At 49.9% G+C, this 16,900-nt stretch overlaps 5 protein-coding genes across 5 annotated transcripts; 1 reads left to right on the top strand and 4 right to left on the bottom strand.

Moving 5' to 3' along the window:
• Nucleotides 1–107: 107 nt before the first annotated feature.
• Nucleotides 108–9,512, bottom strand: M438DRAFT_353165 (uncharacterized protein; the record flags this gene model as incomplete). The annotated part of the gene is made up of 3 exons (XM_029906849.1): nucleotides 108–1,474; nucleotides 1,523–9,172; nucleotides 9,230–9,512. The coding sequence occupies 3 exons, from the start codon at nucleotides 9,510–9,512 to the stop codon at nucleotides 108–110; spliced, it is 9,300 nt and encodes a 3,099-aa protein (XP_029763312.1).
• A 2,027-nt stretch (nucleotides 9,513–11,539) lies between these two features.
• On the top strand, nucleotides 11,540–12,007 carry M438DRAFT_268386 (uncharacterized protein; the record flags this gene model as incomplete). The annotated part of the gene is made up of 2 exons (XM_029900249.1): nucleotides 11,540–11,587; nucleotides 11,651–12,007. 2 exons carry the CDS (start codon nucleotides 11,540–11,542, stop codon nucleotides 12,005–12,007), a joined length of 405 nt encoding a protein of 134 aa, XP_029763311.1.
• A 223-nt stretch (nucleotides 12,008–12,230) lies between these two features.
• M438DRAFT_268196 (alpha/beta-hydrolase) lies at nucleotides 12,231–13,975 on the bottom strand (the record flags this gene model as incomplete). The annotated part of the gene is made up of 3 exons (XM_029900233.1): nucleotides 12,231–13,041; nucleotides 13,090–13,567; nucleotides 13,618–13,975. Coding segments are annotated over 3 exons (1,647 nt in total), but the record flags the coding sequence as incomplete, so codon positions are not given.
• A 968-nt stretch (nucleotides 13,976–14,943) lies between these two features.
• M438DRAFT_268068 (putative glyoxalase family protein) lies at nucleotides 14,944–15,477 on the bottom strand (the record flags this gene model as incomplete). Its single annotated transcript, XM_029900222.1, has 3 exons — nucleotides 14,944–15,020; nucleotides 15,079–15,275; nucleotides 15,344–15,477. The coding sequence occupies 3 exons, from the start codon at nucleotides 15,475–15,477 to the stop codon at nucleotides 14,944–14,946; spliced, it is 408 nt and encodes a 135-aa protein (XP_029763309.1).
• A 218-nt stretch (nucleotides 15,478–15,695) lies between these two features.
• M438DRAFT_162339 (uncharacterized protein) lies at nucleotides 15,696–16,413 on the bottom strand. Its single transcript, XM_029899053.1, has 2 exons — nucleotides 15,768–16,413; nucleotides 15,696–15,717 (listed from the first exon to the last, which is right to left on the bottom strand). Exon 1 carries the CDS (start codon nucleotides 16,319–16,321, stop codon nucleotides 15,950–15,952), a length of 372 nt encoding a protein of 123 aa, XP_029763308.1. The 5' UTR covers nucleotides 16,322–16,413; the 3' UTR covers nucleotides 15,696–15,717; nucleotides 15,768–15,949.
• Between the last annotated feature and the right edge of the window lie 487 nt (nucleotides 16,414–16,900).

Raw genomic sequence — 16,900 nt, 5'->3', positions numbered from 1 at the left:
TAGTAACGGAGCTATTTCAGTACCTTGCATAGCCGGCTGTCACCTTGCTGCGAACTCATTCTTTCTCCACCAAGAGTCACAGAAAACTTCTCCATCGCCGTTCCCTTCTAACCGTCAATATCCATCTCTTCAAAGATCTCCTCGATCTCTTGGCAACCTTCGAAAGCAGCATTTTGTAAAGCCCTACCGTTCAGCAAGGCACCCAGATGACTGTGGTCGAATGCCTGACCGTGCATGCGAAGCGACAAGACATGCTTTAGGAATGGAAGAGGACTGAGTTCGAAAGAACAAGACTCCGGCCATCCAATCTCTTCTCTGATCTCTGGGGCAACAAACCCGTCAGTGTGGACTGGCTTGTCGCGTGGACGAGTTGAAGAGGTCACGATACCCAGGAAGTGACACAGCTGCTCGTACTTGGCCATGTTGTCGACGTACAAAGATCCTGAGAACAACTCAAGATCACGAATGGCTTGAGGCGAAAGGGCGATGTCGTTGGGCTTGGCGTTAGGAGTGTAGAAGTCCATGCGGTTGAAACGTGCCATCTTCTTGTTTAAACGTGCAGCGAAGATATGAAGGCGAACTTTGTCCGAGGCTTTGATCTTCGGGAGGAGCACATCGGCCTCATGTCCGCTAATGATGAGCAAAGATTGTGTCTGGTCTGGCTCATTACAACTCAGCACCCAAGTCGTAGGGCGAAGGTAGTTGTCGGAAAGAGTGCCTTTCGCGAATTGCACAGAATGAACGAAGTCTCGTGTTGTCATAACTGAGAAAGCGCTGGGCTTGATGTTTTGTTGCACAGCAGCCTTCTTCGCAGTAGTCATATTGAAACATTCAAAAGCGTTGACTGCCTCGCATTGGCTCAGAGAAAAGCTGGTACCGGTCGCGATGTACTGTTCAAGACCCTTGCTGACTGCGGGAATCACTGGCTCCAACTTTGGCGGTCGCTGGATCTGGCGCTCCTTTTCGATCTCATGTTCAAGCTCGCGTTCCTGTTCATTGTCCATGCTGGAGTCTTGCAAACGAGTCTTGCTCATGGTCTGAAATTCGGTGACAAGGTGCTTCATCGCAGCGTCCTTCGAATTACGATCAAGCAAGCTCTGGAAGATACCAATTCGATGATCGTTGATGCCGTAAAGATTTTCCAAGTTCTGTGCATCGTCTTCTTGGATGCGTTGCCAGAAGATTTCCATGGCAGGAGAATCACTCGCAATTGTCTTTGATACCATGTTCTCAGGTAGGCACTGCTCAAGGACTTTTCGTTGGCGCAACATCTCCAGACCATGCATAGCTCGCAAAGGTCTCGCAATATCCAGAGCTTGGCAGGTTTGTTCCATACACCAGGCGAGGACGTTAAATGAGCTAAGACGTGATTCTTCGTTTCCGCTTGCTGCGTCGCAGATGCTTCGGTGTACTTCAGGCGGAGCGACAAAACATAGAGAATGGCCACTTCCTAGACTGCGCAATCGCATACAAGCTAAGGCATGTTAGTGAAAGGAAACTCATCTAGAACAGTAAAACTTACCCTGCATCAACCGATCCTTCACCAGGCGGGGCCCTAAGGTAACTACAGCCCGTGCTCCGACGGGTATGGCAAGATCGATGCCTCTGGTGTGTACTTCATCCAGGTATATCAGGCAAGCATCTAGCTTGCCGGAGAACGGCGAGATACGCAGCGGGATAACAGCACCGCTTCGGTCCAGAACCATCGCTTCATCTTGTTCATCGAAGAAGACTGCTGCGTGTGCGTTCGTCTCGAGAGCTAGCCACTGTTGAACGAGTTGCATGTTCGTAGCTTCGAGAACTTGAGCCCCTACGTCGATAAGAACATTGACTCGGGGACTTTGGTTAGTAATCAATGCAAGAAAGCCCTCGATATTCAACTTCTTGCCATGCACATCAACGCTCTGCAGGTAGTTTCGATTCTCTGCTCGAAGAAGCAGGTTGAGTACCATGGCGTTTGTGTGAAGCAGTTCCGGAAGATCTTCCTGCTTGATTGAGTATGGAAGAGTTGATCGGCTGTCGTTCGTCCCGCTGAACCCAGTAGTGACGAGACTGGGATCGTGCGATTCTGATGGAATATTCCAACCAGAAGCTGAAATTCTCTTGGCAAACTCCTTGCCTTCCTTGGGAAATACAACCTGATTCAAGTAGAAAGTGATGATCCCCAGACTGAACTGGAGCTTGGGAAAAAGTATGTTCTCGCACAGCGCCTTGTCGTCCAGATTGGCTGCCTCGTACGACTTCAAATTCGAAGGGAAATCACGTGCAGACACCCAGTCATTGTACACCTCCTGGGGGTTAGAGTCCTTGGAAAGGATGGTGAAACAAGTGTGCATCTGTTCGAGTGTCAAGCCTGTGTAATAATAGCTGAGACACGTCAACAGGATACCGACATCCGGATGACCAAATTCTGAATTCGTGCTTGGAACACCTTTAGCTCGATACGGCACTGCCATGAGGCAGCGTCGAGGATCGAGGCCATACTCAACTAGCCATCGTTTGCGTTGTAGCGAGAAAGACAAGACGTCATGAGCGAACAGACCGCGCAATATAAGCAGGCCATCCCAGTCTGGCCCTTTCTGTAGTAAGGCGGTGAGGACTTCAAGATGCTGCTTAGAGACTTCACGCGAGCTGATGTAGCTTCTGACTGCATCTCTTGTTTCTTCAGAGTAAAAATCAAATGACAGACCGGCAATGCGACCATTGATAGCATCTTCGACCAGAAATTCGATAAGTATCTCGCCAACGCCTGGACGAAGAAACTTGAGCAAAGGAAACGACTTGCCGTTGAACTCAAGCTCTAGATCGGATGGATAAGAGGCAGCAAGTCGTTTTACATGGAAGTTGACTCTCTGAAGTACGGCTTGCGCGATCTGCCAACGTTCATTCTTGCCGTCAAGCATGTGCTGACTACCAACAGGATAGATCAACTGAGATCGAACACTCAAAATCTCATCACTCTCATCGAGTATGTCACGAGCCTTGTCCTTGAGCCAGCGCTGCATTGTCAAGATGGCGGTGCCGAGGGTAGGACCCGAGGTCATTCTTTCGCGCGTCATGAGTTTCATCGAAAGTATCTCTTCGGGGATAATGACCATAACTCCGTGACTCTGCGCGTAACGTTGGAGTGTATCCTGAATGACAGCGATCGTTGAGACGTTCACCCTAGTCTTGCGAGAAAATGGAATGTGGCCAACACGCTGATCCAGTAGACCGCCCAAGCGCTGGGTGAGAACCTGTTCTGTCTGACGTAGAAGCGGTTTCAACACGATCACTCTTGCTAACCTTGTGCCATCTGCCAAAGCAGTCGCTAGCATGGGTACGATGACTGAAGACTTGCCTTCGCCCATGTTGAGCTGCAGCACGGAGTTCTTCCCAGAGCTGGGATTGATCATCTCCTTGGCAACCTTCGCCTGGAGTGGCCGAATTGTGATGTTGTTTTCGATTTCTAGAAGAAGCCAGCTGGGATACTCATCAACATCCCATCCCTCTCTTCCCGGATGCTTGAGCTCCTTCCACAAGGTTCTCTTGTTTGAAGTATGATGCAAGTTTGTGATACGTTCGGCCCTCTGTAGAGATGCCATCTTCTCTCCAAAGTTGAGCAACGACATCTTCCAATCTTCCGGTAGTTGAGTGATGTTGTTACGAGAAAGCTGTGCAAGCAGACATGGTTCGGAAAGACGTGGCCACAAGTCCGCGTTATCGGCAAGAGACGCAGAGATAACCACAGGCGATAAAGTTGTACGGATCTCATGGAGCGTAGTTTCGACTTCAGCGGCTGTAGCTGCTCTGTGCCGCTCGATAGTGTCACCGGAGATTGGTACCTGTTGATCTTCGAGATCGTTGTATTTCCCCTCGAGCGCTTCGATGCTCGCGCGAAGAGTCTCACAGTATACTACATGCGTTGAGCTTGAGCTTGAGTCCAACGTAGCAATCATACCCTTGATCTGAGAAGCATCTTCCAAAGACTGTCCGGGACGCACAGAAAGTTGGGAGGATGGCCTAATAAAAGCAATGCTAGAGCGTGCTTTGAGGAGGTGGATCAATGTAAATCGTGGATGAGTTGCGTGCTGTTGCACCAGAGTTGGCATGTTTGGAGAAGGAATTTCGTAACGGCCATGGAACGCCTGCATCGAAGCGAGACTTGTCGCCACTCTCTTGATATGATCCAAAAAGAGACGGTTCTTGTGCCATTCGTCGAAGAGTCTCTGACACTCCTTCACAATTCCAGGGGTCTTCAAGTGGCGATAATCTGCCTGCGCCACGGAGACAGATGTTCCTGGCCAGATGGACACAATCTTTGTGCAAAGACGTCCTTTATGCGCATTCTGTTCACTCTCCTTTCTCTCGAATTCTTCGATTTCTGTGACGCTGGGATCGTCACTGAACATCTCGTAGCGAATCACGTGCTGATTGATGGCTTGCGCAATGACCTGTTCGGATGGAGATGATCCCTCGCCCAACGTGTATCGAACCACCGAAGGCGGCGGATCGATGTTGAGGAAAGAATCGGAGAAAGCGAAGGCGAGCAATGTTCTGAGATGCATGAGCTTCTCTTCATCTGCTCCAATTGCGATGGCGCAGAATTTGAACATGAGAGGAAAGGTCGATGATGCTTGTGACGCATGACGACAAAGCTCGTACAACGAACCAAAATGCTCGCTTAACTCGAGCGAGCTCAATTCTTGCAGAGACGACTGACCAAAAACCCCAGAACTATAGCCAGAGACATTCCCCCAAGTCTTGATGACCTGAACAAGAGCTGTGTGTGTAGCAACGCGAGGAGGCCATTCCTTGATAAGCGATGCAATCTCGAAAACTCTAGTGGCCCGGTGGCCCCGACCAAGCTTGTCACGACCAGGATAAGTCTCATCCTCGTGTTGCGATGGTGTCAGGTCTGAGAATAGCCCCGACTTCATGACGGAAGCGTTACCTCTCCTGGCTCTTCTCAGAAGCAATGGGTCACCTCGGTTGCACAACTCGACCTTGGATCGATCACTCAAGTCGAATAGAACTTCAGTGCTACTGTGATGGTCAAAGATGGATGCGGCCGCCAGCAGAAAATCGTCATGCTGAGACTGTGGAGAGAGATTGGAGTTCCAATGAACTGTTTGCATGACCTTCTTATGTTTGGGATAGTAGACACGAGATGGTGTCAACGACGCTATCAGATTGAGAGTGTCTTTCTCCTTGTCGTCCAAAGGCACACACGAGAAAAGAGATGCTTCCTTGAGCGTGGAGAGAGACTCCTCTGTACCCGTACGGCCAGTGAATGGGTCAGGAAGCACAAAAGATGTGACAGCATGAAGGTATGCCTTGTAAAGTGTGCTCAAAACATCTTGTTGCCCTCTCAGCTTGCGCAAATGGCGATCTACGCTGTAAACAAAATATTTCTGCTTGCCTGTAGTCCCGTACGGCACTTCGACGGAAACATGATTGTCTCTCTTCGAAATCAAGACTTGGCCCCAGGGAACGATGACTCGCCGTTCTTGTAAGTCTTCAACTGCAGAAATGTCTCGAAGTACAAGTTTGCTGCGAAGTCCCAACATACTGGCAATGCTCTGGTCAGGATCAACCACAGAGCTGTATTCTAGAGACAGAAGAGCTCCTTCTTTGGTGACATGGAAATGCAGGTTATATCTTCGCAGATACACCTTGAGCTCGGAAGGTTGCGAGTCGTCAAGGACGATCTGACATTGAGAAGCGCTGTCCAGTGCGCCGAGAATCTTCGTGACAGACTTTCCTACGACACTCTGGTTCTCAAGAAGTCTTTCCTGCCCACGCCGCATCTGGCATCTTGTTTGTAGGAAGTCCGAGTCACAAAACGTCAGCTTCCAGTGCTCTTGCGAGACTTGCCACGGATGTTCGAGAGGACGAAAGTCAACATCACCAGTACACTCGTCGAGCCAGTGTGTGAAAGACTGAGCAAAGTATGATGGCAGTTGATTGGCGAACGTGTCTTGCGACAGTGCTTGCAACATGTTCTTTCCATGGCAGGCTCGGATCAAGACTTTCCCATCCTTGACACCGATGTGAACTTCGTGCTCTTGGATGTGTTGAGATACCGTGTAGTCCATTCCAGGCATGTTTGATGCAAAAACATTGAGGATGGCAGGTCCGAATATCTGCTGGAACAGCGGCTGAGATCTGATGCTGCTGGGAATCTTACCAACAGGCTTTCCGTCGACAAGCAGATCACCGCCAAGTAGATTGAAATGGACGGTCTGGCGTCTACCGTCTTTCGGGAGAGTCTTGTTGACGAGCCACGACCGAGATGAAGCAGATGCGAAATCCCAACTCGGCTGCAGTGCGGCGCCGTTCCAGATCCGCTGAACAGCTTGATTGAGTCCTGCTCCATCAGTGCGTAATATGTCGCAGACATAAGGCTCAATCTTGTGAGCGATAGTCGCATGATGGATCAAACTTTGTTTGAGCAACGAAGAGATAGCGGTGCGACCGACGGCTGTGTTGTCGCACACAATGATTTGGGCCTCTGCCAATGTAGCAATATCTTCGCTGGAAGCCAGCGTACGAGCGAGATGCCGCTCATCGACATCAAAAGTGCTGTAGCCAGACAATGCTGCACTCAACAGATGGACAATCGCCTTTCCTTGTACGACCTCTTGAGTCGAGTTGTTGTTCATGTGCACTTGAATTTGTCGGCACCATTCGAGACACACTTTTCTTGCTGTTCGTAGTAGGCTGTGACAGGCCGTTTCGGTTCCCGCATCTGTGGTCAGAGAAAGCACTCGAAGAGTGATCTGTATGAGTGACATCATGCTGTGTTGTTCTTGCCAGTTGCTCTTAATGGAGCTCAGCTTTTCGTGAAGCATCTCCAGAAGCTTGGTGCAAAATTCCTTATTGCGTAGTTCGTCGTGTGCCACTCGAAACTCGTCGTGGGAGGGGCTGCCCGCTTCCCAAATGGCTTGGAGAATCAGAGTTGTAACCGCGGGGTTGTTGAAAGTCAGGTTACTACATCCGTACTCACGAAGGATGTTGAGCCACTGAAGCCTCTCGCCAGAGCGGAGACTGCAAAAGACGACGTATTCTCGAATCTCCAGACTGTCAGCGCAATCACTTTGCGAAGCCATAACTTCGTTTGTAGTATGATTTGTTTCACGTACTGCCCAGTCCAAGTTGGCGTATGGGCCAGGTGGGAGGGAAAGAGTGCAGTAAGCCTTGAAGCTAGATTCACCTTGAGGACGAGCTAACCAAGTATGGGCATTTCTGTTGAGCATATCGTACTGCAGGGCGTTGTTGACGCAGACCGCGTCTCGGGTTGTGGGCAACTTCTTCACGGAATAGTGAGACCGGATGAAGGTTTTCGTTCTTGAGGCTAGCGTTAAATGTGGCTGTCGAGTTCTAGCCTTAGCGAATGGGCGAAGCTGGCCGTAGTCTGCAGCCACTTCGAACACTTCCGCACCTCGAGACGATGTTCGCTGCCCGATATCATGGATGATATACCAAGTGACATCTCGCCACGCAGCGAACTCGACTGGTATGGCGAGCTCGAAAACAGCAGCCTTTGCTTGAATAGCATTCTCGGGAAGTGACTTCTCATCGACACTGATATCCATAGCAGCATATTGTCGCTCGATCGGACATCGTGGACAGTTTGCCTTGTCGTGGTACAGGTTATTCCTTCGACTGGTACGATATAGATGTTCGAGCTTTGCGGCCTGCGCGACAAGACTGTTGTACTTTTGCGTTGACGTCTCAAGTTCTTCCAGCTTTCTTTGTCTCTTCTGTTGATCGGACTGCTGGATCTCGTGGCGCAACTGCTGGAGTTCAGGTGTGATGTTATAGTACCAGATTGGGAGACTGTTTGCGCTTGGTTGCTCAAAGACACTAGCGGTGCCTTTAGCAAGACCAGAGAGCCGCTCGTTGATGTGCTTCTCAACCTGAGACAGTCGACGCATCTGTTCGAACTTGGGCAAGAGCAAAGGCCGAAGAAGTGTAGTAGATATCTCGGGCGCATGTCTCCTCAGTAGAGGGAGCCGCATGATACAGAGTTTGTCCAGAGCCACCCATAGTTCGAGTACAGTCAGCAATGCGTTCGATTTGTCGAGCGGGCTTTGATCATATTGAGATTTGGCGAGCGACCAATACTTTTCGATGAGCAAAGCGAGTTCGTCGAAAGGTTTGCGAGTCACATCACGCAAGACTGCGTCAGTCCAGCTCTCGAGGTGCTTTTCAACCCAGAGTTCAATTTCTGCCAGCCTAAGGGCTTGGTCTGGACCAGAAGAGGAGCGCTCCAGTGTCGGCAGTCTGTCCATGGATAAACGTGATTGTGGAGGCGGCACGAAGATTCGAGGGCTGGCAGATACCTCCTGAGGCTTCGCGGCTTCCTCGAGAATCTTTCTCGCCGCCGGTAGATGAAGGTTGGACGCGTCTTCCCATCCAGCACGCGGTATCACAGAAACGCGTTCGGGATTCGCAGATATCGATGTCCAAGTGCCCTTCATTGTCTCACAGGCATTCTTGGAGATGTTCAGAATGCGGTTGTCATGAAAAGCTCCAAACTGCTGCTCAAACTTGTGCACACGGCGAGCAAGCTTAACATGTACAGATGAGAGGATGTCGGGTCTGATAGAGGCATGAGCCAAGAGGTCGAGCAGACGTGCTACGATGTTGATCATAAATATCTTGTACTGTTTTTGAGCATTGGCGAGTCCGCGGGAGGCTAGCAATGTTCGAAGGATTGAGATTCTGAGTAACGTCCAGAAGGGAGATCTTCGCCATGGGTGCAACGCGTCTTGCCAAAGGACATCATCACGGACAAATTTTTGAACCAGTGAAAGATCTTCTCTCTTGCCAACCGCACACAGCATAGTCATGAGACAGTCCGAGACCAAGCCGGGATCTGTGGTATCGCGCTCTTCCCTGTTTTGCTGACCGGCTTTGCTGCTCGTAGGTTCGTAAAGATGCACAGACTCACTACTCAGCCGAGAGAGTAGGTCTGAAAGCTCATTCCGGAACGAAGCGTCGAAGAAGGTCTGGCCCGGAACACTAACGGCGTTGCCGGGAAAGGTTCTTGAAAGTCTGCCGGTGGTTGACATAACACCCTCAGAGGTAGCGGACAGTTCGAAAGTTTCGAAAATTATGCGCTTCTCTTGGCTGTGACGAATTAAGAGACCCGCATTCTGGGCCTTGAGGAATAGTGTGAGGCAGCCTAAGACATTGTCAGCGAGAAGCACTTGGGAAACGCAAGATGTGTAAGTATACAGACCATCAGGTGCGAGCGTAGCAAGATCAGCTCTAAGAGTATTAGAATCAAGGCCGTTCGCATTCTTGACGAGGTCGAGCTTGGAAAGCATCCTGGCGATGTCTGTCCAGGCTGGACATGTGCCACTCTCCATAGCCGGAAGAACATCTCGAACAAGATGTAGGAGATTTTGTTCGATGATTTCGGGCTTAATGTCAGCGCTCTGTGGTAGTCGTGGAGGCAAGACGATGTGGTTGACGAGATCATAGAGATTCTGCGCGTCGACCGCGTGGCCGTTCAGGCGCATCTTGACCGGGCTCTCAACTCAACTTTGAAGCGTTAGCGGATGTTGAAGTAGGGTCGTAATGTAATGAGAAAGAGGGAGGGGAGAGTTGCGCTGACGACCAGCAGAAAGAGACGCGCGTGTGAAGAGCTGCAAAACTTACTCAAAGGATGGTAACCAAGCTGTGTGAAGAAAGCAAGGGCGCGTTGGTTCTGAAGTGAGTGATGGAAGTCGTTCAGAGAGGCGTTGGCAATCAGAGTGAGGTGAAGAGTTAGGAGGAAATAATTATCGGAGTTCGTCTTCCAACGTGAGGCCGCCAAGTGATGACCAACGAAAGTGAAGCGCCAGAATAGCAGACCAAATCACGAATATCTGATCACTTAGTAGGGGAAAAAGAGAAAGCAAAAGACTCCGTAGAATAAGATGAATGCAGAGAAAACGATCTTTTCTGGGACAGGTGAAAGTGACGACGTGACAGGCACAAACGAAGAGAGACTTGCGTGCAGGGACCCGAATCGACATACTTAAGTGCCACACATTGCATCGAGACAAACCTGTATAGTCCTATTTCATTGGACCGTCAAGTGCGGACAAACGAAACACGTCCTTCGTCCGGTCGAAGGTGGGAGTAGCTACCGATCCATGATCCAGCACCGGTCTCGATCATTCAAACAGCAAGTAAGACATCATGGACCTGACTCTTTATTCCAGAGCAGCAAAGGTTGATGTCTTTTGAGAAGATTTGTGATTGCACTCTGGAGAACAGGAAGAGAGGTTGGAAATCTTTGCGTCGGCTGATGGCGGCAATCTCGGAGACGAGCTCCGGTACATCCGATCTCTCTATTGCAAGCAGCAACAAGACTCAACATCAGCCGCGTCTGCCAAACGACATCGATAATCTCAAACAGTAGCACAGCATGCCGGCGCGCTGGTCCTCTCTTGAGCGCAATCCAACCATCCCAGACGTCCGCCGCTGGGCTCGATATCGACCGTCCCCGTTCACACACCAAAGACGATCCGCAACCGAACGTTGTAATTACAGCGAGCTCCAACAACCCTCGCCTAGTCATGAGAGCCAAAAGAGGAGGAAGGAAATAACGCGCGGCAAGTGTCGTTGGGGACGCAGTGTGCGAGACATGCTTGAGCCATACCGAAGCTCGCATATCCGCAGATGTGGTTCCGCTCACCATACGCAAATTAAGATCACACTGCATACACTATGCTTCCTCCTGCGATAGTATGTCATGTTTCCGCCCATGCCATGCAGTCTCTCCACATGCGTACTCAGTGAGAAGACAGGCCTAGGGAATAGAATGCGCTACACGTTTGAGGCCGCGCCGCTTTGTGCTTCATTGAGCAGCTCGACAGTCAAGCCTGTATCTTGTCGGAGAAGCATCTATCAGAGCTTCTAAAGCCCCGGCTTCCGCAAGAACAAGCTGCTGGCAACGAGTATGCTTTGGAAGGTTGAGCCTTGTTGGAATGAAGACGGGGAGCCGCCGGACACAACCCACATGCTCTCTTCTGCCGCTGCATGTGTATATGCAATCGTCCGGACGCTTCGAGACAGAAGCTCTGTTTGGGTCAAATTGCTTTAGCAGATTCCTAGCCGCTGCTCAACGCAGCGAGACTTGCGACAGGTGCTCTCGAGAGTCTTCAACGAGCTTTCACAAAATGTTTACGGCGTTCAAAACAATTCAGCTACGTTCTGTTGAGAGGTGATTACCTCGATTCTGACCAAAGACTGGACTGCCGGTGAGACGGAAGGCGGCGTCTTGATTTACACAGCTGCTGATGAGGGGTAACTCGGCCTCTATTCCAAATGCTCTGCCTTGGTACGTGGGGTCTTCGTATTCAAATAGACCATCTCTCCTTCTCAATTCAGTTGCTGTCTTCCGTTTGTATTCATTTACCGTCGTTCCTGCCCCGCGCTTGATCTTGAGCTTCAAACATCGGCATCTTCTTCTATTCCCCGCATCAACTGTATATAGCAGAACCCGTCCCGCACTCACATCCAAACACCCAACCAACTTCGAAGCACTACAACATTGACAATGGCAAAAGGCAGTTGCATGTGTGGCCAAGTCCACTATGAATACACCGTAAGCTCTTTTTCCACCTTCCATTCCACTCTCCACATCTCACGCTCACGCTCACTCTTCCAGGGCGAACCAGCAGTAACAGCCCTCTGCCACTGCACCGACTGCCAAAAATGGACCGGCGCCGCCTACACCTCCAACGTCGTCGTCCCCCGCACCAGCTTCAAAGTCACAAAGGGCTCTCCTAAGGACTACGATGCCAAGGGCGACTCTGGCAAGATCAACAAACACTGGTTCTGCGCCAACTGTGGTTCTTCTCTATACACTGAGCTGGAGATTATGCCAGACATGACTTGTGTGAAGAGTGGAAGTTTGGATGGCGGTGCTGCCAATCATGAGATCAAGGTTGAGTTTTACAACAAGGACAGATTGGGCTACACCAAGCCGGTTGAGGGGGCTGATCAGAAGTCAGCATTCTCTTGAGGTAGAGTGGTTGAGATGATTTGAATTGGGATGATGCTCTGGCTTGGTGAGCTGCATTGCCGACATTGGAAATATTGGATCGATTGAATCTTTGGTAGATACTTCTTGGAATATGCATCACGCATGCTTTTGCACAACGCAGTACCAAGACCGGTGATCATGGCAAGAAACCCAACTCCAAACAATGTTGCTCGTGCACGGCATTTGACTACCACCTCATCCTTCACCTAGTAAGGAAGTCCAATGGATAACCCAACACAGCACACTGCTCAATATCTCTGAAAGGCATCATGACAGAGTTCCACTGCAGCTCCATCATCATCGGCTGCTCCACATCAACCTTCTCCCAAGCACCAGACTTCTCAATCTGCTCGATAGTATTCCAGTACCCTCTGACCTTGAGATATGCCATATCAGGGTTGGGATCAAGATTCCTCGCAAAGCTAGTCCAATAGTCGGTGATCAACTGCCCGAACTTCGCATCCAAGCCATCTCGATCAGGAAAACCTACACGAGCTACATTGCCAAACGTGTTCGCCAGATCTCCGGCGTGGCATTTGAAGTATTCCTGAGAAGGATCCCCATAGGGATGGGAAGGTGTGACTGGAGCTGCGCAGACGAGATTGGGGTTGTATGCTGGATCTTGATATGTGCGATTGAACTCATAGAACCATATGTTGGGGAGGACACCGTCTTTGACGCCGGCGTAGGCTTCGAATTGGTTGGAACAGCGGAAAGAGACATCTGTGGAGATGCGAGTGGTTGTATTGAAGACATTCAGAGTGGCATTGTTGTTGTCGCTGGTACCAAGAGGGAAGAGATCTGAGGCGGGGATGTCACTGGCGTTGAGATGATTTGCAGCAGCTATGTCATCAATGCCGGTAGTGAGGTTGGTGGTAGGGTATACTGTGCCAAGGACTCCTTCTTCGTCTCTATTCACGCCCATGATGACTGGCACGCGATTCGTGATGTCTGTCGTACTGTTAAGATCAATGAACTCGGACACGAGGTATGTGCCATCAACAACAGGGTAGCTATTCATGAATAAGTACTAAACATCCAAAGAGGACATGAGGGCTTACTTGAAGACAGTTTTGAGATCAAGCAACTCAGTAGCATTGTATGCTTGGAGGCATGCCAACTGATCGGCGGCATCGCGGCAACCTGCGAGATTGAGTATCGGAGTTGTGCTCTGATTGACTGCAGTGACCAAGGGGACGTAAGGTTGGTAGTAGTTCGACTGCAGTATAGCTCCATGAAACAAGCCTTTGCCCTTTGGCGAAGCCATGAGAGCATTCACAGACTCAGCACCAGCCGATTCGCCGAATATGGTGACACGAGATGGGTCTCCGCCAAACCTCTCAATGTGCTTCTGTACCCACTCCAAGGCAGCGATCTGGTCGGAGAGGAAGTAATTGCCATTGTGAACGCCATCGTCTAAGGCAAGGAAGCCGAGGGTGGATAAACGATACGCGATGTCAACAACCACGACATCTCCTCGAGCAGCAAGGTTGCCCCCATCATTTGTTGGATTACTTGCGGATCCGGTAGTGAAGCCACCTTTAGATTAATTAGTCATCATCTCAACGAATGGCAGAAGAAACAATTACCTCCATAGATGTAGACCATCACAGGTTTGAGATTCTGTTTTGCACCCGGTCTAGGCAGACTGGTGGTCCAAATGTTGAGAAACAGACAGTCTGTCGAGCCATTGTTGGGCAAGGTTAGACACTCCGGCGCAGGCTCAAGAGCATCATTAGTCCCCGTCCCCTCGTATATAGAAGAGTATGTGAATCTCTCGGGCTCGGCTGCGAAGCGAACTCCCATAAATCGAAATGTCAGGAAGTCTCTATACCCAACAAGTGTTTGAAAGCCAACGGCTTGAGAGATCTGATACGGCGGAGAATTATCTGCGTATGTTATGTTGGACGCGGAAGCGGTCTGGGAACATAAGACAGGTAGCCTCTCTTTGCAGCTCACATGATGCGTATCTCCGTTGACATCAATGGCCTGACATTGTGGAGGCTGGTGAGGAGGTCTTGAATGTGAAGGAGAGCCGGCGTATTTTGAAGATGACGGTTGAGACTGGGACTGGCCAGTCCAGAAGAGCTGACTGCTTGCAACACGTCCACTGAAGACCTCGTATGCCAATGAATTGTTCAAACCAGCAGTAAAAAGAAGCAACGAAGGTGACCATAGATTCTCGTGTAGTGACTCGCATGCAGTGAGTGCAGATGCTAGAGTCAATGGTGTGCCCAGGAGAAGAGCGGCACTCGTCTTGTTATTGTTGGTAGCTTCATAAATACGTCAGTGATGTGTCCAAGAAGAAGATGTGCAATGGCTGCGAGTCGGATACGTACTGATCAAATCATCAGCGGCCAGGATAGTCACACTACCGAGCTGAGTTGTACTTGGAGTTGCAAATACACATCGTCCGAGCACTAGCAGCCCCAAGCATGATGTGAGTATACGCTTGCCCATAGCTCTGAACGATCAATTCACAGGACCTTCCTGCTTCGAGTCAACAAGATCAAGCAAGAGCAGCAGCTATATAGCTTCTACGCCTGTGCCGCTTTGCTGTGATGATCATCATCAATGTGGAAGCGGTATACCGGGTACCCGGCACTATTGATGTGCCCCTCAGAAGAATCATCACTTCCTTGGCGGCTAAATCATGTATCATACACGGAGCTACAATGAGAGCCTCACACTTCACAAAGAACTCCTGTAAAGGAGGATGGAGACAACCCCACTTGGGTAATTGAGAGCTTGATCTCCTCAGCTGCACTTACCCCACTTCCAGAAGCAATAACACGGGAACAGTCCCTGCCCGTCTGGTTTGGCGGCTGATATGTTCATTGATTGACTCGGTTTCACCGTATCTGTGTAAGAAACAATTGCGATTCGGATATACGTTGTGTGTAGAAAGAAATGTCTCACAAGCTGAATTCGAGACGGTTTCCAGCATAATCTCTTGCAAAAAATCTATCGGGATACTCGACACCTTTTGAACCTGTTCAATTTGGTCAGACAAGTGAGCGGAAGGGCATAAAGTTCCTGTGTTGACATACCAGAGTTGGCATTTCCGGGCTTGTCGGCCGCCTTTGGTGCTCCTTTACCGCCTGCTTCGAAATGCTCAAAAACGCGGCCTTGGAGCTTTAACAGAGCTTCCGGCGACTCTACACGGAAACATGGGTGACGGGAGGATTCTTCATTTGGCGGGCCAAAAGCAATGTGAACTTGTTGTCCCTTCGGGGTGATATCGAACCTGTGCAGCGTTTGTTAGAGAGATGATCTGATCACGGCTTCCACGATCGGAATTCATAGACAACGCACCATGCCAGTCTGTCTCTTTGCAGCTCTGGAACAGGAACGCGTCCCATACCCAAAGTATTGCTGTAGAATGCCTCCGCTTCGTCCAGTGTACCGGCCGGTACTGTGAGATTAACGTGCGCTATTCCGGTCAACATTGTGATGCTTGCTTTATGTCTTTCAGGGCAATGGACAAGAGTAATTCACAAGTGTTTGAGCAGAGGCGAGGATTAATGTTACTCATACTTCTCGGGGGCTGGAAAAAGGCGGAGCGAAGGCGGGGTTCTCGCCGGGCTTTGAGCGAATGCCGACCTGCTTTCCATTCTTGTTCAGCCCGTAACTGACACCGATACTTTTGAGAACTATCCAACACAGAGCAGCTGTAGATTTTATAATATCTGGACAGTCAACAGGAAGAAAATTTGCCGAGAATCATAAAGTTTCATACCTGGTTCGAACAGACGACCCTTTCTCCATATGTCGAACCATCTCGGCTCACGAGCCTGTCCCATGGGGACGAGCAATATGTCTTTGCTTGCGGCCACGTCTTATGGTTTGCCAATCAATACAATCCACCTCGGTCTCAATTCTCAAGTCTTCGATCTGTGTGCGGAGGGACAAAGCATTGGTTCAATCCACAGCCCATGGCGGCAGGACCTCCGCCGGGCTGGGTGTGTTGCAAGGATAATACTGCAGGATTGCCATTTCAAGTGGCTGGTGAACTCTTCGCGGCCTACAGTATATTACTGGCGGAGGTATCTCCCATCTGCTGGCGTTATTACACTGAGGTATTCTTATGGTCTGGGTCTGCTTGGAGAGAGGCTTTTGCGCCAAGAGCTGGATTGGGGCGGATAGACATTCCGTCAATAGAGCAATCCAAACCACGAGCAGACGTATTGCGGAGCACCAACGTCTGGCAGTCAAAGGTGTACAGTAGGAGCTTCGTCCGTAATTCAAGCGAGCATTCTCGCTCACATGTTCTGCAGAAGATACAAGATACATCGAGCATCATGCATGTCACAAAGTTGCGCGGATCGGGACGGAACAGTCGTTCGAGCCTTGCATGCGAGAGGCTTGGTCATCAATACAGTGCCTTCAGTCTAACAACGCGCATAGACTCATGTTTCCTTCTCAATAACATTACAATCCTTTCGAGGTTATGCTTCGGTAAGGCAGCTTTTAGTCATAGAAATCGACGATCCTATCTTTGCACTAGTTCTACGCCACTTTTGTTAGCGCTATTATGTTCTAAGCGGGGTAAGGCATTACCGAGCTCTGCTAAAGCCTGTCTTCTTCCTATATAGCAACAATGTCGTTAATTCTAGAGCCCTCGTCGTTAAATATGTCGTCTATTTAGCCTTAGACTTATCCCTCGATCTTAAATAACTCGCTCCCCTTAATCGCCGAGCTACTCGCGAGGCCGCGGCACTTAGAGCTAGAGCTAGAGGTAGAGCTAGAGCCGGAGCCTTCGTAACTACGACCTAAGGGTAAAGGGAAGCGTAAGAGTAATAAATCGAAGAAGTAGCTAAAGAGGCGTAAGGCGCTAGTAGAGCGCGTAAACGAGTCGATTATTGTCGACTT

The sequence above is a fragment of the Aureobasidium pullulans genome (genome assembly GCF_000721785.1).
Source record: "Aureobasidium pullulans EXF-150 unplaced genomic scaffold scaffold_4, whole genome shotgun sequence".
NCBI classification, from domain to species: Eukaryota; Fungi; Ascomycota; class Dothideomycetes; order Dothideales; family Saccotheciaceae; genus Aureobasidium; species Aureobasidium pullulans.
This window is presented reverse-complemented; position numbering and strand designations above follow the sequence as displayed.

Coding starts and splice junctions, on each gene's coding strand:
- M438DRAFT_162339 (XM_029899053.1), bottom strand. CDS start 16,321: ATGTATCTTGTATCTTCTGCAGAACATGTGAGCGAGAATGCTCGCTTG.